Source organism: Vipera berus (genome assembly GCF_964194415.1).
Source record: "Vipera berus genome assembly, chromosome: 14".
Lineage (NCBI taxonomy): Eukaryota > Metazoa > Chordata > Lepidosauria > Squamata > Viperidae > Vipera > Vipera berus.
In genome coordinates this window covers 12,429,318-12,451,628 of record NC_138217.1, presented here as the reverse complement: position 1 = coordinate 12,451,628, position 22,311 = coordinate 12,429,318, and the positions used below count along the sequence as shown (strand labels likewise).

The 22,311-nt window shown below is 45.3% G+C and overlaps 3 protein-coding genes across 5 annotated transcripts; 2 read left to right on the top strand and 1 right to left on the bottom strand.

The window, feature by feature from the left end:
- Window positions 1-128: 128 nt before the first annotated feature.
- On the top strand, window positions 129-6,921 carry TMED2 (transmembrane p24 trafficking protein 2; the record flags this gene model as incomplete). The annotated part of the gene is given in 5 exon segments (XM_081339219.1): window positions 129-237; window positions 240-463; window positions 2,697-2,889; window positions 4,830-4,937; window positions 5,763-6,921. Coding segments are annotated over 5 exon segments (759 nt in total). The 3' UTR covers window positions 5,888-6,921.
- A 1,685-nt stretch (window positions 6,922-8,606) lies between these two features.
- Window positions 8,607-17,322, top strand: DDX55 (DEAD-box helicase 55). Of its 3 annotated transcripts, none has more exons than XM_081339193.1 (14): window positions 8,607-8,727; window positions 9,667-9,717; window positions 9,814-9,900; window positions 10,150-10,241; window positions 10,326-10,388; window positions 10,666-10,815; window positions 11,166-11,355; window positions 12,217-12,299; window positions 12,451-12,582; window positions 13,292-13,384; window positions 13,585-13,699; window positions 14,227-14,395; window positions 15,073-15,365; window positions 16,712-17,322. In XM_081339193.1, exons 1-14 carry the CDS (start codon window positions 8,620-8,622, stop codon window positions 16,862-16,864), a joined length of 1,779 nt encoding a protein of 592 aa, XP_081195319.1. In that variant the 5' UTR covers window positions 8,607-8,619; the 3' UTR covers window positions 16,865-17,322. The 3 variants fall into 3 exon arrangements, with proteins under 3 accessions (XP_081195319.1, XP_081195320.1, XP_081195321.1); XM_081339194.1 differs by lacking the exon at window positions 8,607-8,727 and adding an exon at window positions 9,239-9,270; XM_081339195.1 differs by lacking the exons at window positions 8,607-8,727; window positions 9,667-9,717; window positions 9,814-9,900 and having other exon boundaries at window positions 10,152-10,203.
- Window positions 16,899-22,309, bottom strand: EIF2B1 (eukaryotic translation initiation factor 2B subunit alpha). Its single transcript, XM_081339207.1, has 10 exons — window positions 22,194-22,309; window positions 21,451-21,552; window positions 20,836-20,972; window positions 20,337-20,453; window positions 19,846-19,962; window positions 19,387-19,451; window positions 18,961-19,036; window positions 18,285-18,410; window positions 17,520-17,692; window positions 16,899-17,026 (listed from the first exon to the last, which is right to left on the bottom strand). Exons 1-9 carry the CDS (start codon window positions 22,204-22,206, stop codon window positions 17,537-17,539), a joined length of 909 nt encoding a protein of 302 aa, XP_081195333.1. The 5' UTR covers window positions 22,207-22,309; the 3' UTR covers window positions 16,899-17,026; window positions 17,520-17,536.
- Between the last annotated feature and the right edge of the window lie 2 nt (window positions 22,310-22,311).

Genomic DNA, 22,311 nt, shown 5'->3' with positions numbered 1-22,311 from the left:
TCCCATCCCGGCCCGCCTCGCCTCCTCCAATCAGCGTACGCCTCCCCTCCTCTGGGCCCGCCTTCCCCTCCCCCAGCCCAGCGGCGCTGCGTCCAGACTGTACGTGGCAGCGGGCTGGTCCCGGGCCTATGAGGAGCGGCCCCGTGCACCGGAAGGGGCGTGGACAGGGCCGGAAGCGCCCCTCCGTCGCCGCCTGTTCTCCTGGCTGGTTGGCAGCGGCCCGGCTCGCGTCGTCCTCGGCTCCGTCGCCTCACGTGGCCCGCCTCGCCCGCTCCCCGCCGCCATGTCGCCGGTGCGGGCCGTGCTGGCGCTGCTGGCCGCGCTCTGGGCCCCGGCGGCCGGCTACTTCGTCAGCATCGACGCGCACGCCGAGGAGTGCTTCCTCGAGCGGGTGCCGTCCGGCACCAAGATGGGGCTCATCTTCGAGGTGGCCGAAGGCGGCTTCCTCGACATCGACGTCGAGGCGAGTCCGGGGGAAAGCCGGGATGCGCGAGTGGCAGGAAGGCCAGGGCGCCTCTGAGCGCGTGCAGAGTGCCGGCCTCTGCGCCGTGGCCGCCTGGGAGGCTAGCGGGGGGGCGGGGGCTTTTCTTCGCCTCGCCCCACGTTTAGGAGGGGGTGGGGAAAGGGAGTCCCGAGGCGGCTTGTCTTTCTGGACCGGGGTAGCGTAGCTCGTCAGCTGGAGGCTCTACGCCGGGAAACGCTTCGGGCGGACTTGCAGGGCTGCTTCAGCGGGTGAAATCATCTCCGCCTGGCTTGTGGCGAAGGGGAAGCTCCACAGACCGTGGCAACAGGTAGTCCTCGACTTACGGCCACAGTGGAGCCCAACGTTTATGTCGCTAAGCGAGACGGTTGTCGAGGGAGCTTTGTCCCCTTTTGCCACCTTCCTCGCCACGGTGGTGGTGAAGTGAATCCGGCTTCCCCGTGGTCTTTGGTTGTCAGAAGGTTGCAAAAGGGGATCGCGTGATTCCTCGGGACGCTGCGACCCGTCTTAAGTACATGCCAGATGCCAAGCACCTGAATTTGATCGCCTGACCACGGGGACGCTGCAACGGTTGTACGTGTGAAAACTGGCCACCGGTCACTTTCTCAGTGCCTGTAAGTTAGAACGACCGTTAAATGAAATGTTGTAAGTCGAGGACACACACTCCTGTATTTCCTAATGGCATTACTGGACTTAGTGGCGAAGAGCAGAAGGCCAGAGAAGTAACAAAAGCGGGTTAGAAGTAATTGGGGGTGAGGAGGAAAGAGAGATGAAGGGCCACCAGGTAGCCACCTAGAGAGAGGGTGGGCCACCAAACAAATAATTCTTCAAGTCATATTTGTCACTTCTAAGCAGAACTTTTGAATTTCTAGCAAAGAGGTTGGCACTGTTGGTTTTACGTGGTAAGAAATTCTGTGAGGATCGTTTGTCGTTAGCTTTGTTGGGTGTGTGTATTTAGAAAAGATTGGAGAATAGCAGTGGCCCTGTATCAGCTTGTTGGACTTTTTTATATATATAAATGTAAATAATTGTTCTTTGACGTTACCTGGATCGGTGCTTAATTGAATAAATGGAGTGGAAAATCACTGACCGATTAAGTTAGGACAGTTGTAGGGTTGTAATGTTTCCTGGTTAAAGTGACACAAAACTGACACATGGTTAGGAGGGATCATTTGGCTGGTTTGTTTATTTTTATTTTTAATCCCATTTATATCCCGCCCTTCTCCGAAGACTCAGGGCGGCTTACAATTTAAGCACAAATCAATGTGCTTAGCAATAGCCTTCATTCTATGTATATGCCTGCTTATTAGGGCTTTCACACACACACCCCAAGTGGCATTATTACAAAGTCAGCTTAATTGCCCCCAACAATCTGGGTCCTTATTTTACCTACCTCGGAAGGATGGAAGGCTGAGTCAACATTGAGCCTGGTGGGACGCGAACCTGCACTAATTGCAGGCAGCTGGTGTTACTTAAGGAGGCATTAGCCCACTGCTCCACCAAGGCTCCTTTGTAGATCTTTTGTTTAAGTCTCTTGAGTATAATAAAGTTTTGATGTTAGTTCTGTTCTAATATTCCTCTGGTTGGCTACTGGGGAAAAAACTTGGTGCCCGATTAGATTTTGATGAGATCCAGTAAGAACAATACTACATTTTCATACTTTGAAATTCTACCCAGTTGGCTCTCTTTGAAATACAGGTAGTCCTCGACTTACAACAGTTCATTTAGTGACCGTTCAAAGTTATAGCAGCACTGAAAAATGTGACTTAGGACCGTTTTTTCGCAGTTAAGAACCTTTGCAGCATCTCCATGATCATGTGATCAAAATTCAGACATTTGGCAACTGGTTCTTATTTAATGACCGTTGCTATGTCCCGAGGTCATGTGATCACCTTTTCTGACCTTCTGACCAGCAGGGTCAGGGATTCACTTAATATCCATGTTACTAATCGATCAACTATGGTGATTCACTTAACTGTGGCAAGAAAGGTCGTAAAATCGGGCAAAACCTGTTTAGCAAATGTCTCACTTGACAACAGAAATTGGGGCTGCATTGTGGTTGTAAGTCGAGGACTACTTGTAGATTATTGAAATATAGACTGTCTTATTTGACACTTGCCATGTTTCCTACGTAAGTTTCATAACTTTGAGAAATAAGCTTCATTCGTTTGGATGCAGATGAACCGTAACCATTCGCCTTCCTCCTCACTTCCAGATCACAGGCCCTGATAATAAGGGCATTCACAAAGGCGACAGAGAATCCAGTGGAAAATACACCTTTGCAGCTCACATGGACGGGACGTATAAGTTCTGCTTCAGCAACAAAATGTCCACCATGACTCCCAAGATAGTGATGTTCACTATTGACATTGGGGAAGCTCCTAAGGGACAAGACATGGAGACAGAAGGTGAGACCAGATGCTCCCACAAATTTGTCTACTTGCTGTGTTCACTCCTCCCAACATTATGTGCTTCATCAATTCTGTTCTCTTTTGGGACTGAAATGTTCTGAGAACGGCATCACGACTTCTCTTTATACCGTGATGGGATTTTTTTTCCCCAGGAAAATGATTTCTGATTTGAACATTCCGAGTAAATTTCTGGCAGCCTGAAATGTGGTGGATCTTGTTTATATTTCATTTTTGTGAATTTTCTGCAGGCCCGGCCATCCAAACATCCTTTTCATTCTAGCTGTGTCAACTTTCGTCTCTTCTAAACACCAGATAGAATGAATGGCTATGTAGGAAAGGGGTGCCAGACTGAAAAATTGTTCTAAACTTTGGACTAGCGGCTGAGGTTTTCCATCATGGGGTCTTTATCTCTTTGTGTGGCCTTTCATACTGCTGTTTCTATGGATATGCTTGGCAGTCTCAACTCTTTCCTGTCTCTTACCAGTCCTTGGCAGAGTTGTTTTTCTAGATTATAGGACTGAATAGCCCATTTTTCTAGTTACTCATCTATTCTAGTTCTAAGTACTTTCTTATCTCGTAGATTCCCAGTCCTCTTTACCCGACTGTTCTGTGGTTGCCAGCTCCATGCCTTCCTTTCTTTCCTTCTTTCTCACTTCCTGCCTCTTGATCAGAGAAAAGTGGTTTAAAAATGGGATGTAAGCCTTTGGTTCCATGCTGAGGCAAAGCACATCCTCCTCGTGTATGGAGTATCATTTGTACTTGATTCTCAGAGAACCCTAAGGAGCCCTTCCTGTGCTGCTCCCACTTTCCTTTTTGGGGAAGTAGTTAATCCAATGGGATGGCCAGCCGTAAGAGTTGGCGACTCCTTTTTACGTCTGTCGGAAAGAGGGCCGTGCTGAAATTTCCCCCCTTGTTGGTCCTTTTGACTCTCTCTCCTGCTCACCTCTTTTGCTTTTCCTTAGGTGGTGGAGACACCTGGGATGGTATGTGTTCTTCTTTGGAGAAATTCTGTTAATTCCTCTGGTTTTGCTTCTCCTAATCTGTTAACAGCCTTGTGGAGCTTTATGTGTGGGATAAGAAGCTCCTTGCTAACATATTGGTGATCCAGGGATTGTCGTGCTCGGATGGGAAGGCCCGAGTGCTTTTGTACCAAAGAAGCACTTCGTGATTTTTATTCTCTCTCTCTCTCTCTCTCTCTCTCTCTCTCTCTCTCTCTCTCTCTCTCTCTCTCTCTCTCTCTCTCTCTCTCTCTCCCTCCCTCCCCCTTTGCACAGCCCTTTTGTTACCGTTGCCTCCCTGCTATCATCCAGTTGCTTGTGCTCTGGATTTCCCACAAAAGCTCAGAGGAGACGGCAAGTCAGGCCTCTTTCCAAACTCCGTAATTCTGCGCTTGCTTTGTGGTGCTCCTTAATCGGTTTGCTAGGCTGAGTGCCCCGATAAGGGAAAAGGATCACGACTGGAACATTTTCTGCCGAAGCGGCCTTGAACTGTGAAACACGCACCTCTGAAGTGTTGGCATGTTTGAAGTCCCTGCAAATCCTATTCTACTAACAATTGCACCTGTGCCTCTGTGCTTACACAGCTGTCGTGGCCTTGATGTGTTTTGCCTTAAGTTTGGTGGTTCCTCTTTCACGGTGCAATCGATTTTCTTCCTATTTAGGAAAAACTCCTCCTTTCCTGCGGTAACGGAACGTAGCCTGTTAACCCATGCCAGCGCCTGAAACACAGAGATAAACAAGGGTTTTGCCCTCCTTGGACCATAGACAGTTTGGAATGGGATTTAGAACGAAAAGCTTAGCTAGCCTGTTTGGGGGCTTGATTTTAAGACGTTCTGTGCTCGTGTGTTTGCTAGCCGTGGACGTGTCGGATTGCTTCATAACTGCAGCTGGATTCTAGTCTTTTCGACTCAAACGTGAGGTTGTGTCATTCCTCCGCAGCTCATCAGAACAAGCTAGAAGAGATGATTAACGAATTAGCAGTGGCCATGACAGCCGTCAAACACGAACAGGAATACATGGAAGTTCGCGAAAGAGTACATCGAGCGAGTAAGTCGCCTTTGTTTGCTGGGCAGTCCTGTTTTCTTTCTAGGGGTGGTTTTTTTTTCTGTCCGTTTTTGTATCCAACAATTGATCTCTTCGCCCTTGGCAACAACAGCATTCCACACGGGTGAGTGAGCAGGCTGGCAGAAGAGGAGAAGAAGAAAGTTGATCTTGCAAGTGCCTGCAGGAGAGGACTGGTGTTCTGAAAGAGGGGAGGAGGCCGGGTTGCTGTAGCGAATGGGAGTGTTGAGTGTGGGTTTTGATTAACCACAGCAGCAAAAACCTCAAGCCATTTAAGAGAGAGAGCTTAATGTAAATGTGTCAAGTGCTGGCCCAGAAACCAGGAGGGGGTGAGTTCTAGTCCTGCCTAGACCTGAAAGTTGACAGGGTGACTGAGCCAATCACTAGGAGAGAGTAAGTTCTGGTCCCGCCTTAGCCGTGAAAGCCAGCTGGATGACTCTCTCAGCCCAACCCACCTCACAGGGTTGTTGTTGGGGAAAGGGGAGGAGGAAGTAGAATTGGATAGGTCTGCTGCCTTGAGTAACTTATAAAGTAATGAAAGTGGGATAAAAATCTAATAAATACTGGTAGCAGAAACCAGCTAGGTGTTCCACACGTTTCTAGGCTTGTTTTGCAAGATTTCTAGAAACACCTGCGTGGCTGGTTCTCCCCTTCCTTCCCCCTCCCCCAACAGATTCCTAAATTTGGAGTAGAGACTCCGTTTGTGAGCTAAGAATGTGAGGTTCCTGTAGTTACGTAGTTCTGGATTCTTCAGATGTTCTGTGGTTTCCGTGTGCTAATTTTGTATTTTCTTCTTGGTTTCTTCACCAGTTAATGACAACACAAATAGCAGAGTCGTCCTCTGGTCGTTCTTCGAAGCCCTTGTACTAGTTGCCATGACACTGGGACAGATCTACTACCTGAAGAGGTTTTTTGAAGTCCGGAGAGTGGTTTAATCAAACCTGGCTCCCAGCCCCATTTCTGGTGATCCCAGACTCTGTTTGCTCTTTTACCAAACAATTTTGTTGCAAAAATCACGTAGTTTTCTTTATCCCTGCATCCCGAACTATAAAACTTTTTAAGTTTAAGGTCTTCTTAGCTTAATTCTGGGTTTCTTTGTGGTTTTTTTTTGTTTGTTTTATATGAGGGGATACCTGCTGTGAGTTATTTTCTGCGATTGGAAGATTTTGTTTCACACAAGCCAAAATGAGTTGACATTAGTTGGAAAACAGTACCTTTCCTTGTCTTAATTTTTGTGTTCTCTCTCTCTCTCTCTCTCTCTCTCTCTCTCTCTCTCTCTCTCTCTCTCTCTCTCTCTCTCTCTCTCTCTCTCTCTCTCTCTCTCTCTCTCTCTCTCTCTCTCTCTCTTGGTTTCTCTGGGGCTTTTTGTAGCAAATTGCTGACATTTTGTCTAGGAGAAATGGTGCAAGGCTTTTTCACAATAACGTTACACACCTGTGGGGAAGATTCTCTTCACTCGACCTGTGGGTTTCCTCTACTTTCACTATAGGGGAACAGTTATGGTGTACCCCACTCCTAGCAGTGCTTCCCCCAAAGAGCACTATGCCGAAGAAGAAATGAGCGCGGTACTGTACCGTTCAAACATACACCAACTACGAATGGGTGTAGGTTAGGATACTCTTAAGTGGCTTCTGTAAAATCCCCAATATCTCTATGGTGGTTCCACCCATTTGTTCCTTGAGATTTAAGTTAGAGAAACGAGGATAACCCAGTTCCACACAGCCTTTGCTTTGTAGCTGGGGATTTGGCTATGCCCAACGACTTCCCCTTCAGTGTTGATACTTCCAGAGCTGGTCCTCTCTGCAGTTCTAAGGCAGGAACAGGTCGTGTTTTCCGAACTCACAGTTTCAACCTTGGGAAGCAGAGGGGGAGGAGGTTTCTGTATTGCTTTGCGGCCTAGGCCACTTGGTCATGACAACCGCGGAGGGGGGATGACTTTTTCCTTGACCAGAGAAATGAAGCAGAAAAACTACCACGCCACTTTCCTCTGTTGCTGAATCTTCCCCAGAGGCTATTTGCACACTGAACCGGTGCACATTTTCAAGTTCCGACTGCAATTCCATAAATTTTCTCTCAAGCTTTTCCTCACTGCCCTACTCTTACACAGACAACAGGAGCCTCTCAAGAAAGGCATCGTTGTTCCAAATTTGGCCATCGTCTATTTTCTGCTTGTTCTCTCTTCACGCATCAACATAGGTTTTTATAGAATTGAGTTGTGTTTTTCTCCCCCCCCCTTTCTTACTTATCCGGATGATGGAATTAACAATCGCCACGTCTATCTGTTGGGGTGGGCCTGGTCCAAGATTATGTGGTGGCTGATGTATATTGGACTGATGTATATTGGTTATAATTTGGGGAGTGGGGTGGGAGTGGGTTCTTTTCGAAGGGGAGGGCATTCTGTCAGTACTGCATAAAAGAGTTTTGTACCAAATTTAATTTAATTAAAATTCATTACAAGTTTTTCTGGTTCCAGTAATCTTTTCAGCCAGAGGTGGAGACTTTTAAGAGCGGTTCTTCACCAACTCAGTACAACTATTGTATGCCAACCCTCATATGAGATCAGTGGAGCTCAAGTGTAGAAAATGTACATTTAAAATTGTTTGAAATTTGGCCACATTCAATTAAATAAACACCTTCTTAAAAAAAAATTGGTGAGCCTGGTGCTTATCTTACACTTTCAATCACCATCATCATTATTATTTTTTGCACTGTTTATTTTATTTTATGCCTTAAAGGGACACATTATTTCAAATAGGCGTGTAATGGGGCAGGGGAGAGGACCATCTGGAGGATTGTATGATGGGGAAACGGATGGCTTTAACAGAAAGCCTTGTAAATTGAAAACATCATTAGAAGTCAATGGAGCTCGTTAATTTAGTATTTAAACAAGTGCACCCCACAGAATTCACACCTCACCTCATGCAAAGGGCATCAGTTGAGAAGGGCCAGGGTGATTTTAGGGAAATGTGCCCACAGAAAAACTCTTCCTGAAATGGGGGGATTCAAAGGTCTACCTTCCCAGAAGAATTAAATCTTTTGTGAGAAATCTTGACTCTGTATTTTTCCATGATAAGGGAAGAGCTGCCCCAGTATTCCTCTGACTGCAATATTTGGCCTTTCTCTGAGGGGCCGAGAAGTCTTCTCATGCACGCCAAGACCCTGGTCAGATGCTCGCAAGCACCCTAGTTTTCTAACAAGGTTGAGAAAAGTAGAACAGCTCTGCCAAACTGCAGGAAAGACTGATCCTCCAGAGGTTGTGGGATGCTCCATCCCTGGAGATTCTTCAAAAAGCACCTTGATGTCCATCCCTGGAATGAATGAACGAATGAACCTTTATTGTCAAAGTACGACCATGTATACATTGAGAGTGGAGGTTTTCCAAGAAAAACGATATTTGGCCGGTCTAGAGCGCTAGAGGTCTTCCTGCTTGAGCGGAGGGCTAGACTAGAAGACCCTGCCGGGTCCCTTCCAACTCTGCTCTTCCGCATTCTTATCCGCCTACCGTTCGATCAGGAGGGGAAGTGCGCAGGTGCGGAACCCAATTCACGCCGGCCGTGTTTCCCGGTCGGAGCCCAGAAGTGAGGACGCGCGCCGGACGGGGGACCTCCATGAGGTCGGACGGGACTTCCGGCAAAAAAAAAAATAATCCTGGGCGGGTGGGCGCAAGATGGAGCAGGTGACAGAAGGGACGTGGGAATCGCTGCCCGTGGAGCTCAGCCCGGGCGTCCTGCAGGCCTTGCGGGAGCTGCGCTTCTCTCACATGACGCCCGTGCAGGTAGGCAGCCGGGCCGCCCTGGCCCTTTCCGCTCCCCCCCCCCCAGGCGGGATTCCAGCTCCCATCGTTCCCAACCCCGCGTGCTGATGGGACTGGGTGCCAACCCGCTTGGAGGAGGAGGGGGAAGACGGCCTTACAAAAGGCTGAGGGTCTGCTGCCTATTTGGGTTAAGGGAAAGCCCCCCCCCGCTCTTCCACGAAAGCTGTAATACAATACATCCAACAAAAACATTTAACATAAATCCTGAAAAAAAGAGCACCAATAATCATCTTTCTGGGTGCTTCGGACATCCTGTTGGAAGTTTTAAATATCATTTTTGTGGATGATTTTATTGTTTTAAGGTCTTTCCAAATATTTCAATGCTTTAAAAATTTCGGATTTTAGGTAAGCCGCCAAAGAGTCACATGTTGAGTTGGGCTGCCGTGGAAATTGATTGATGGATTGATTGAATAACGAATGAATAAAATCTTGTTATTTGAACCAACTGCCAGAAGTGCCCAGCCAGCATGGGGAATTCTGGAGGTAGAAGTCCATACGTGCTAGGTGGGGAATTCTGGGAGTTGCATATATCTTTGATTTGCCAAAGTTGAGAAATACGGATTTATTTGAAGGGTATACATGCGTCCACCCAACTTGAGCATTACAGTTCCGGCTGCTGTACTAGAGCTGAAAAGGCAAAATAAACAATTTCAGTTAAAATCTAAAATAACAAATAGCCAGAATCTGACATATCCAGTTCAAGAAGGATATAAAAAATCTCCAGGGGTATTCTCAGATAGAAGCCTTGGTTCAATTCATCCTGATGTGGTTTGGCCAAGCCTTTGGGCTCTTCCTATGCATGATCCTTTTAGAGAAAAACTAAAAACGTCCCTTTCCACATCATTCCTCTGATGCATTTCTTTCGAAGCATTCATGGTCCCTCTCCTGCTTCTTCAACAGAGTGCAACAATCCCTTTATTTATGACCAATAAAGATGTGGCAGCTGAAGCAGTGAGTAATTTTTTTAAAAAAAATTGTTTTAGCCATGATTTCCTTCTTTGAGCCATTCAGGAACCTTTTGGATATTTCTATTTTTCGTTGCCTCAGGTAACCGGCAGTGGCAAAACGCTAGCATTTGTCATTCCCATCATAGAAATACTTCTCCGCCGCGAAGAAAAGCTTAAAAGAATGCAGGTGAGTTCATTTCTGTTTAAGATCGAGCAGGATAATTGGGAATCCAACTTTTTCTAACTGCCATTCTGTTGCGACTTAAGGGGTGTACGTTTTGTGAAAGGCAGAGAAAAAGCTAAGATGCTGCACACAAGAAGGGAATATAAAAAAACTATAACATTAAAGAAAGCAGAGAAACGTCTTGCTAATATAGGTTAGGTGCAGCTGAAGCTGTATTGATAATAATTCTCTTTTTGTGGCTTGCCTTTTTAGATTGGCGGGCTTATCATCACTCCCACCAGAGAGCTTGCTATCCAAATAGATGAGGTGATCTCTCATTTCATTAAATATTACCCACAGTTTAGGTAAGTCACATCTGGTGGTTAGGAAAGCAGGATGGCCTAGTTTGTTTGTTTTTTATTAAGATGTTGCTTCTTTTTTCCCCCCAGTCAGTGCCTTTTGATTGGTGGGAAAAATCCCATGGAAGATGTAGAGAGATTCAAAGAACGAGGGTGAGTTAAATGCTGGAGTCACGACTGTAAGACTATTGCCAACCAGAGTCACTGGGAGTCAGGCAGGATATGAATTTATTACTGGCTGCACAGTGAGCCAGGAGTTAATAGTCTAGATTTGGCATTTTTATCCCCCTATTTAGTCCCTCTCACGGATCTAGAATAGACAGACAGACAGATAGTGTGGTTTGAAGGTGTTAAAAGCTATTGCTGTAGGATGTAAGCTGTTCCAAGTATCCTTCTCAAGCTGCAGCTCTTCTTTTTCTGTCCTGAACAGCGGAAACATCCTGGTGGCCACCCCAGGTCGTTTGGAGGACATGTTCAAGAGGAAATCCGAGGGGCTGGATTTGGCCAAGGCTGTAAAATCTCTTGATATTTTGGTCTTGGATGAAGCAGACCGACTGTTGGACATGGGGTTTGAAGCAAGGTAAACTCTTGTGTTTGTTCGTTTTCGTCATTATAAACTGGGTCGATCGGTTTGATTTTCCTTTCTCAAAGTTGCTTTGCTCCAGCTTCCGTGGATTATATTTTGCAAACGCTGCTGAATTGTCTAGTCTAGGGCTTGATGTTCCAGACTGCCTTCCCTGGGATAGGTGGAAAAATTATATACCATTGGAGCTTTGTGTCTCGATGACGGATTTAGGAATACTTTTATTTCTCTTAACTCACAACTTCTGCAGCCTGAGAAAATGTGTAAACCTTTGGCCTAGGAGGGGATCTGATTTAGCCTTGGGCGAACAGAGTGCTTCTGACACCGTTAATTGTATTTGCCTGCAGTTTGAATACTATCCTGGATTTTCTGCCCAAGCAGAGACGGACAGGTCTCTTCTCTGCAACTCAGACCCAGGAAGTGGAGAACTTAGTGAGAGCGGGACTCCGAAACCCCGTCCGTATCTCAGTGAAGGAGAAGGGAATGGCAGCAAGTAACACCCAGAAGACTCCCACTCGGCTCCAGAATTATTACATGGTGAGGCCAATTCTCTTTTCTGGAGTGGCTTTTAAGGAGGGGAATGGCGCCAGATCTCTTTGATCCTGGTGTCGGGCAAGATATCATATTGATGTACAGGTAGCCCTCAAGTTACGACCACACTGGAGCCCAAAATTTCTGTTTTTAAGTGAGCCATTTCTTAAGTGAATTTTGCCCCTTTTCTTGCCAGAGTAGTTTAGCGAATCACTGTCGCTGTTCAGTTAATAACATGGTTGTTAAATGAATCTGGCTTCCTCATTGATTTTTCTTCTCAGAAAGTCGTAAAATGTGATCACATGACACTGCCACCGTCATAAATATGAGTCAGTTGCTGAGCAGCTGAATTTTGATCGCATGACCTTAGGGATTCTGCAACGGTCATAAGTGTGAAAAATGGTCATAAATCACTTTTTCCAGTGTTGCTGTAAGTTCAAACGATCACTAAACGAACTGTTGTAAGTTGAGGACTGCATTCTTGTCATTTATTTCATAGTTTACTTTATTGATCTATTGTTTTACTTCTGTTTATCCTCTTTTCATGTCTTCCTTTTTACTGTTGCAAGCCGTCAAGAGCAGCCCCATGGCGAGACAGGTGGCAAATAAATTTAATGAACAAAGAAACAAATAAGTTCCTGAATCTCAATTTATAAAGTAGATCTTAGCTCTGAAAAGCAAGTAATCTACTGGGAGAAGTGGAGAAGAATGAAATGCCTTTTTGTTTGTTTTGAGGGCTGAGAGCTGAAGGGAGAAGGAAGACTTATCCTTTAAAGGATTTTGAGGAGATATTCAACAAATGGCTTTGTTCTGCCTCTCTTTCTATGAATACTATGGGCTAAATTGTACCTGACTTTATACATTTAGATCTGCAAGGCGGACGAGAAATTTAACCAGCTGGTTCACTTCCTTCGTCAACACAAACCAGAAAAGCATCTTGTCTTTTTCAGGTAGGATAAAATGGATGTGACGATGGAGGCTTAGCATGGATACCTTTGCTGTTCCTCAGATTGTGGCTTATATATATAGGCTACATAGAATTAAAAATGCTTATTTATTTGTTTGTTTTTTGAACCTAGCTCTTTTTGTTTCCAATTTTAGTACCTGTGCTTGTGTGGAATATTATGGGAAGGCTTTGGAGTCTTTGATTAAGAATGTAAAAATTATGTGCATCCATGGAAAGATGAAACACAAGAGGAATAGGATCTTTACAGAGTTCCGGAAACTTCCAAGGTAGAGAAACATTTTTGCAACGGCCAAAGCCACCAGTCGCAAGAAGAGAGAGAACGTATCGGTGTGCATTGTGGGGGGGAATGTTTCTGCATGTGTACACACTCAGAAACACTATCTTAATGGAGGTGTTAAGGTAGCTGTAAGAGTTAGGTCCAAAGAATTCCAAAATTTCCTAAATTTGGAAATCTATTACATGCTGGGTGAATTCACACTTCCCCAAGTCGAGATTTCTCTAACTGTGGCTTGTTGGACAAATCACAATTGGCCACAACCCATTGTATGCAGATTCCAGGAACTGGCTTCGTAGATCCTATTTTGCTAACCCAGACAAACCACGTTATTTTATATTAAAGCCAGTTGGGTGTAGTGTTTCTTCTGCTGCTGCTATAGAAACCAGGAGACAGTGAGTTCTAGTCCCGCCTTCGGCGTGAAAGCTGGCTGGCTGACTTTGAGCCAGTTTCTTTCTCTCTTGGCCCAGCCCATCTCACAGGGTTGTCGGAGGGCGGGGGAAGGACGAGGAAGGTGTATTAGGTATGTTTGCCACCTTGAGCTAATTATAATGTAATAAAGACGGGATAAATGAAATGTAATGGTAATTATTATGGCTAGTTCAATGTAAAACCCTTAATGTGAAATTAAGCGGCGTTAACTGCTGTGACCCTGGTCTCCTTCCCCTTTAAACATTTTGTCTTCCTTCTCAATGTCCCAGCGGCATCCTGGTTTGCACCGACGTGATGGCCCGTGGCATAGACATCCCGGAGGTGAACTGGGTTTTGCAGTATGACCCACCAAGCAGTGCAAGGTTAGCCCCTTTCCCCCCCTCTTTAAAAGCAGCACAGGGAAGCACGCTAGGGCTTCCACAAAAGAACGGCAGGACTATCTTATTGCTCAGCGGCAACCTATTTCAATGAGGGGGGATTCCCTACTTATTTAAACAGAGCGCAAACCGCTTCAAAGCTTCTCCTTGCCTAATTGGACGTTTTCTCTCCCTTTTTCCTGCAGCGCCTTCGTGCATCGCTGTGGCCGCACCGCCCGTATCGGCCACCTGGGCAGCGCGCTTGTCTTCTTGCTTCCTATGGAAGAAGCTTACATCAGCTTCCTAGCCATTAACCAAAAGGTGTGTGTGTGTATACGTGTGTGTGTGTCTCTCTCTCTTCTATTTTGATCCAAAACTAGTAAAGAGCGAATCGGTTTGGGGATAGGGAAAATCTGAATATTGGAAATTAAGGAATTATATATTGTGGGGGTCATTTAGTATTATGATTGTCTTATGTCTAATGAAATGGTTTTTTTTTCCTAAAGAGGTAAGGTGGGCCCTGTTCATAGTCTCAGAGAAATAATAATAAAAAACAGAATTTGTTTATTAGATTGTTTATTAGATTCTTACCCTACCTTTATTACTTTATAAATAACTTACAATACATACTTCTTTTTCCTCACAACAACCCTGTCAGGTGGGTTTGACTGCCATTGACTGGTCCAAAGCCAGGTAGCTGGCTGTCGTGCCTAAGGCATGACTAGAACTCACCGTCTCCTGGTGATTGGCCCAACGTCACCCAGCTGGCTGTCATGCCTAAGACGGGACTAGAATTTGCCGTCTCCTGGTGAGAATTTGAATGAGCTAAAAACAAAATCTTCAATTAGTGCCCCATGGAGGAACTGAAACCGCAGAGGAACGTCACGGATGTCCTACCTAAGCTGAGGTCGCTGAGCCTGGCCGACAGAGCCGTGTACGAAAAAGGGATGAAGGCCTTCGTCTCCTGCATCCAAGCCTATGCCAAGCACGAATGCAACCTGATCTTCCGAATAAAAGGTAAGTTTATTTATTTCAAACGCCGTCCATTTCTTCCTGTTATTTTTGAGTTGTTCTTTTTTTTTTACACAGCCACCACATAGGATAACCTGCCTATCAGCATTTCCAACATTGTTTCTAAGCCATTCCAGTTCTTAAATAACTTCGCAATCTCTGGCCCTTCGTGCTGGTTTTGGCCAGTCCTGTTTTGTTGGCCTGGTTTCTTGATTATATATATATATATAAGAAAAACATGTCTTGCTATTTGTCCTTTCCAATGTCTGATGATCTCTAACAGTGTGTGTGTGTGTGTGTGTGTGTGTGTGTGTGTTGAGAGAGATTCCATACCCAATACTAGATAAGATCCCTAAGCTTTTTCCTGGAGCTTATAGCCAAGAATTCTCTTTTGTTCTCCTGTCACATTTCCACAACATGGTTTTCTACCAGGTCAAACTGAGACACACAAACAAAAACCAAAATAGTTAGAAACAACAACAACAAAAACCCTTCTAATTGCTCCTCTCCGATGACTGGGGAAAGCCCACCTGGCCTGGCCACCCAGCCACCCACTGTGGTCTCTTCTAGGTTGCCCTCAAATTGTTGGCAGCTTTCAGCCGCCACCAGCTGCTTCATTCGGGCATCAGAAATGGCCCCGGGTCTCTGCTTTGGACTCACCTGTCTGCGTCTCTTTTTAACAGATCTGGACTTTGCCAGCCTAGCCCGAGGTTTTGCCCTCTTGAGGATGCCAAAGATGCCAGAGCTGAGAGGCAAGGACCTCTCGGACTTTGCCCCCGTTGATATTGACACGGACTCGATCAAGTTCAAAGACAAGAACAGGGAAAGACAGAGGCAGAAGCTGTTGGAGCAGCGGAAGGAAGAGGGCCCGATCCGCAGAGCGGGGAGGAAGACGCCCCGAAATCAAGCTTGGTCCAAGCAGAAAGCAAAGAAGGAGAAGAAAAGGAAGTTGATAGCGAAAAGGAAAAGGGAGGCGGTGAGTTTGGGCAGGAAGGGCGGGCGGTCTTTTCTGCAGTTCTTTGTCTCCTGCAAGTGAGCTAAAATGTCTGGGAGCAGGGGTCCCAAACCCCACATCCGTGGACCAGCACCGGGCCACGGCATGCCAGCAAACTGTCCGCACAAACAAGCAAAGCCTCATCCGCAAGATGCAGGCAGCACAAATCATGCACCCTCCAGTCCATGGGAAAAACCTCTCTCCACGGAACCGGTCCCTGGTGCCCAAAAGGTTGGGGACCTCTGTCTTAGAGGACGAGGTTAGGGGTGCTAGAGCAGGAGGAACCCCCATTTTTATTGACTCCGGGGGGGACATCCCATCAAGACGATTTGTTGAGTTTTGGCTGAAGAATATCATTAACTACCAACTCAGACAAACAAACAGCAAACCACAGCCTAATCAAGGAACCACCAATCTATTCCTACAACCCGGGCGGGACAAGCCACCCCTTTTCTGAACTCAAAGCAAACTGTTTTCAGCAATTTTAAGGCATTTCATTCTTGAAAACGCAGCTGTAATGCTACTTCGAGCTCAGAATGGTTCAAAAAATGTTCAAAACAACCCATTTTGTATTCAAAACAGAGCTTTTGGTAGAGTGGGAAATTTCATGTCATGTTCCAATGAAATGAAATTAACTATTTGGGTTTGGGTTTTATTGCTTTTTATGTATTTTAATTTATTGTTATAGTTTTTGGGCATCTTGTTTAATCTCTTTTAATTTTTGTATTCTTGTCTTTTAACATGTATTGACCTGTTCACCGCCCTGAGTCCTTCAGGAAAAGGGCGGTATACAAATAAAATTATTATTATTATAATAAACAAAGATCAAACCCTGCTCCCTTCCAGCGCTGATGATGTTAACTAGCTGGGTCATCAAATGTCTGCAAGAAAACCCCCAAGCTCAGAGACCACCAAGGACCTCACAGTCCTCCTCCTCGCCACAAACCCCACTCCCTGTTAGCACTGATGATGTTGCCTAGTTGGGTCGTGAAAGGTCTCTAAGAAAACAGTCTAGCTCAGAGAGCACCAAGGACCCCGTAGTTCAGCCGTGAGCTACAAAAATGCTCTCCTATTGGCAATTAACTCGTCAGTTTGTAAGCCATGCTGAGATGGCTCCAGACACAAAACCAATAACCCCCCCCCCGAAACAACGGCTTAAGATAATTTTTGCACTCCAGTATCGATGGACTGCCAGAACAGGCGGAAAGGGAGGCCCAAAGAACTATTAGGAGCGGCAGCGAAAGCTGCGTAAAGAAAGCAAAATTCGTTACAAGCCTTTCTGATTTTAAGCCTTGTTTTCTGTTTTTTTTAAAAAAATCTCTCTCTAGGGTTCTGACCCCGACAACGAAGATATGGAGGAACTTCTGAACGACACCCGGCTTTTGAAAAAGCTCAAAAGGGGTAAAATCAGCGAGAAGGAGTTTGAGAAGACGCTACTGGGCAGCAAGGAAGGAGGAAGTGGCACAGACTCAGAAGGATAAAAATATTATTAAGTGAAAACCCAAACGTTTCTCATCTCACTAATACGGACTCTCTTGCAAGTAGTACTGAATTCCTTAACTTTCCGGATTTCTCCATGCAAAATTGGGCTTCTCCAAGCTTCTTGCCCTCTTTATTCCCACTGGAGGCACTGCAAGCCAGCTCTGCAGAAAGAATCGGAGGATCAGTCTGTTTAATTCAGTTATCGTCTGCTTTCAATGGAAGCAAATGACTTGGAGACATTATTTAGCCTCTGCCATTAAAAAACTGCAGGTCGAAAAAACGATGAAATCTAAGCAAGAAGGTTCCCCAGAGTGACCTATTTTTTTTTTTAAACCTGCACGTAAATTAAATGGTTCCAACGTTTGACTTTGCTGCCATCTTAACTGTTCGGAGAATACATTTTGAGCTACGTGCTACTGCAGCATAATCTCAAGTCAGCAGGCGGACCAGAAAATCTTACGATGTGAAACCTTGGTTTTTCTTCGAGTGAATTTATTCCAATAATTTACTTTTCGGTCGGCACAGTGAGGTTTTTTTTTTTTTTTTGTGCAAATGATTTTTTTTTTAAGAAAAATAAAAATCCGCGAAATAAAGGGGCAAAATGATCAGGGAAAAAGTTCCCTGCTGATTTTGCATTTACTGCTAGCAATCTACCTGTTCAGGGAGGCCCTTTACAAGTAGAGTTTAATCAGTTCGTCGCTCACAGCCGAAGGGGTCAAGACCCCGAGATCCGTAAACAGCAGCGTGATCAGAGACGGGGAGGTGTAATCGATCCAAGGATGCTCAACCGCGAGGGCCTTTTGGGTCTTCAGGGTATCTGCTTTGTACTGAAAGGAACCAAAGAAAAGATCTGGGTTACTGGTACGGAGAGAGGCGGCTTCAGTGAGGTTCTTGAGCCGACCCCCACCCTCCTGTCTCTGCAGTACAGGCGGTCCTCGACTTACAACAGCTCGTTTAGTGACTGTTCAAAGTTACCACGGCACCGGAAATAGGGACCTGGGACCATTTTTCACCCTTTAATTAATGGCACCTCTTATAGACCTGTGATCAAAATTCAGGCGTTTGGCAACTGGCTCGCATTTACGACGGTCGTGGCATCCTGGGGTCACGTGATCCCCTTTTGCGACCGTCTGACAAATGAGTCAATGGGGAAGCCAGATTCCCTTAACAACTGTGGCAAGAAACTCACTTAACAAATGTCTCGCTTAGCAACAGAGCTTTTGGGCTCCGTCCTAGGCCGAGGACTACCTGCATTCAAGCTGCATTGCAGGCAGTCCTCGGCTTACAACCGTTCATTTAGCGACCGAAGTTACAGTGACACTGGAAAAACCTGTGCCAGTTTTGAGATAGCGAAGGTCAACCTTTCTAGCCCAACTACAGGTTCTGCTCCATCCAGGAAGTAGTGGACTTTTCCCTCACCTTAAATTTATCCGGGACGTCCCGCTGGTTCAGAGGGAAGAGCCTTACAAACTTGAAACTCTCGGCGACCACGTAAAAGGGCTTGTTCTGCGCTTTGGCACAGACGGCCATTTGGTTGGTCCCAATCTGAAGGAGACGTCAGGCACGGCGGGGGGGGGGGGAGGAGGAGATGTACAGTGGTTAGGACGTGCACAAAAATCAGCAATTTGACCTGTTGGAATTTTCTGATCAGAAGTAGAAGATGGGAGTTCTAGTCCCGCCTTAAGCTTGAAAGCCGGCCGGAGGAACTCGGGCCCATCACCAGGAGACTGTGAGTTCTAGTCCCCCCGCCTTAGGCATGAAAGCCAGCTGAGTGACTTTGGGCTGGTCCCTCTCTCTCCGCTCAACCCATTTCACAAGGTGGTTGTGGGGAAAAGGAAGATCTGTTGGGAGACGTTCGCTGCCTTGAATTATTTGTAAGAATAATAAAAGGCAAGATACAAACTAAGTAAATAAACCCTTTTCAGACAAGCCAGGAAGGATGGATGGATGACAAGGGCTTTTAAGGAAGTGATCATGGGGGCCGCCTTCATCCTCAGAGCTGAGTGTGCTATGCCCAAGTGCTTTCCCCAAACAAGACAACGGGGCCCACGTGAATCATTTGGGAGCGACCGCATAATTTATAAACACTCTTCACCTTGTTGATGATCCCTCCATTTTCGACCACTCCTTCAGCCCCCACAATCACCAAATCTATCCTTTCCATGATGTATCTATGAAGGGAGACAGAAAAACATGGCTGGTCCTACGGTTCTTTGCCCAGCTCCTTTGGCAAGGATGCCTTACGACTGTCACGACCGTAGTGGCCAAGCTGTGACGGCTGTACTTGCACATGAAATGTACTCTGCACAACCACCTCCAGTATTACAACGACGAGTTGGTTTTGATGCAGTGCATTTGGGCAGACACAATTGCTGTGTTGTGAGCCAGGCCATTTTTCCTGTGAGTGAACTACGTCGCTCTTACATTATAAATTCCCCGATCAATATGCTCTCTAAATGCTTTGGGAACTTCACCATTCAAAAGTGCTTTGAAAGCAGCAATATTAGCCCACTAGACTTACCCAACAGCAGCATCTAGAATTATGGTGACAGGAATTCCAAGATTCTTGAGGGCTTCTGCCATCTTCTGCCTGTGTTAATGTTAAGGCATGCATATTAAACCTGTCAGTTTAATAAGAAACAGTACACCTTGTTCCTATAGTATTCTACGTTCCGGGGGGGGGGGGGAAATATTTTTTTAAATTGAACAGAACAGTTGATTAAACACATTTTAAATGGAAAGACCCTTTGTTACTCCTATTTTTAAAACACCTTTTTATTTCACAAAAGGAAAGCCATCAACCTGGGAGACTGTACAAAAGTCACAGGCTAAGGGTTCGCCCACAAAATCAGCTGAATACGAATGTCCGTATTTGGCATTGCATCCGAGATCGAAAACAAGCCCGTTCATAAGAACATCACCAAGAGAAAGAAAACATTTCTACATTTTCTAGCAACAGAGGAAAATGTTTTCGCTTTACTTGCCCTGCTCGATCTGGCTGTGATTCCGTGACATAGACGCTAAAACGTTTCTTGGCCTGTATAGCTGCTGCTAAGACACGAAGTACCACTTTTGAGTAAGCGTGTGTCAATATTATCTGGAAAGACAATCCAAATATTGTTTTTTTCATTTTCAGTTTATGGTATTAGTTCCCCAGCCTCTCTCTGATGAGGGCAAAGCCTCTCATTCAATGGGACAAGTTGGAGAAATATAGGTAAAAGAGTTAAAATATTACATCTCACATCTGACTTGCTAAATTAACAGGAATTTATTCCAGTATATTTTTGTAGCCTCCTTCAAAAATTAATCTCTTCACGGTTTTGGTAAACATGACAGATTATATACCATCCACATATATATATGGTTGGTCCAAGACACACTGGATTCCTTTTTTGCATTGCTGAAGAGCACGAAGGAAGAAAACAAGCTACGATTATAATTTTTATTTATAAATGTAACAGTGTTACTTACGCCACCATCTTTCACAAACGTGTGACAAAGCGTGGCGATTTTCTTCCTGGAAAGAGAGATTCGCTTGAGAAAAACCTCCCCTCTTTCGATCATGATCTCTTTGCATTTGGAATAGTCCTGGGGAAAAACGGAAAGCAGCGAAGTTGAAAGGATGATACAGAAGATTAAAGAAACAAGTCAAAACATATCTTGGGCACCACGATTCGCATCTTTACCCAGCATATGGATTCACACATCCTCTTATCCCTCATCCCAAATGCCTAGAAACTTAACTCTGCATTGTAACACGTGAAAACAAAAGCTTTCTGTACAAGCTTAGGAGCCCTTCAACGTTTACATTCGCCCAGACATTTTGAATGGCTTCTAAATTACTCGGGACACATCTATTGTATTGGGAGTAAGTTCTATTGTTCTTATAGCCACATTCAGCATTTTTTAAAATGTAAAATTTGGAAGCTGAGTGGCCAATATTTACGTTAAAGAGCTGAGTAAAACTCACCGGGTTTTCTAAAGAAGTCAGACTGATGAATCTTAAGAAAAGCTCTCCCCCAGAAGAAATGGCCACCGAGGAGTCGACGCCAGAGAGCGTTTCTATAGCCTGTTTTAGATTGGCTCTCAGTCCTTGGATGGTCTCACCTGAGGGAATAAAAAGGTTCAAAAAAAAGCTGCTGTGTGGGCTTCAGTTTTTACAGACTTCATCTTGAGAGTATAAAATAAAAAGGAAGGAAGCAGGGAAGCCTTATGATAAAGTTAAGAGCGGAATATATTCTCACTGCCTGTAGGTTCATAAACTTGCAGATTCTGACCCTGGAAAGGAGTAGAGACTTTACAAATGAAGCAAAAAATATTCCATATTCCTATTTTACAGTTCAGAAAGGCTTAAGCCAGAGATGATATTTAGCACAAAGCCAGCTAGGGAACTGAGATACTCAGACACGTATGTTAGAATGTGAACTCTTTGTATTATCTATTACTACTTATTTTGTAACGGGCTGCTCTGCCGCAAATCACCCTGGGATTTGTAAGTAAATTTCAGGCTTTTAATTCCACCAGCCTGTGATTTAATTTCTTTCTGCCGGCCGCTCGCTTCGTGCAACGCCAAGACATTACGTGCCTTTGTCCCTCTTCAAGAATTCCAGTAAGACCCGGATGGCAGCCACTGCAGAGGCAACATCTGGATCCTGTCTCATCTGGGTGTTAAAAGCATCGACTAGCTCTGCAGAGGTGGAAGACAAAAAATAAATTAATTTAAAAATCCTGAAACTTACTAAAGTGCTCGTTTCGCATTTTACAGACTATAATATTCTGCATTTGTGAGACTCTTCAAAATGGAATATTTTGCATTTATTCCACACCTTCTCATCTGCTTGCATGATAGGTTACAATGTAGTGTTATTAGGGATAGATAGATAGATAGATAGATAGATAGATAGATAGATGATAGATAGATCGATAGATAGACAGACAGACAGATAGACAGACAGACAGACAGACAGATTGTTTCTATAAAGCTAAGTAATTAAAAATAATTAGGAATTGACATGGATTTTACAATACTAAAGAAACCTGATGGCAACACTCTCTGATCGGAAACTTTTCCCACAACGCCCGCCAGACTAGCAGAGACCTCACAGGGCAGGAAACCTAAAATTTCCACCTGTCAAGGCTCGACCTGTTTAACTTCCACCTTCGTTTTCTGTTGTCCTCTGCAGCCATTCATTTTCCCTCCCTCTTTTCTCCCGTTCCCGGCGCGAGGGACTCCCGTCTCCCCCAGGCGCGCCAGAAAGGATCCAGTTTCCAAACCAAGCTTCAAAAACGGTGCCCGTTTGGGGGCTCCCCCTTCGCCCCTCCGCTCACCCGCCTCGTTCATGGTGGAGAAAGGAAACGCTTCGGGCGACCAGGACGCCTCCTCGGAACTTTCGGCGCGGTGCCGCGCGACCGCACCGGAAGCCTTTCCCGCTTGCACCCGCTGCCA

Excerpts from the sequence above, each read along its gene's own strand:
- DDX55 (XM_081339193.1), top strand. The coding sequence starts at position 8,620 with ATGGAGCAGGTGACAGAAGGGACGTGGGAATCGCTGCCCGTGGAGCTC. Across the intron at positions 13,385-13,584 it reads GACCCACCAAGCAGTGCAAG|CGCCTTCGTGCATCGCTGTG; the intron begins GTTAGCCCCTTT and ends TTTTTCCTGCAG. Across the intron at positions 13,700-14,226 it reads TCCTAGCCATTAACCAAAAG|TGCCCCATGGAGGAACTGAA; the intron begins GTGTGTGTGTGT and ends ATCTTCAATTAG.
- EIF2B1 (XM_081339207.1), bottom strand. Across the intron at positions 19,452-19,845 it reads AGCCAGATCGAGCAGGGCAA|AAGATGGCAGAAGCCCTCAA; the intron begins GTAAAGCGAAAA and ends TAACACAGGCAG. Across the intron at positions 18,411-18,960 it reads ATGGAGGGATCATCAACAAG|ATTGGGACCAACCAAATGGC; the intron begins GTGAAGAGTGTT and ends CGTCTCCTTCAG.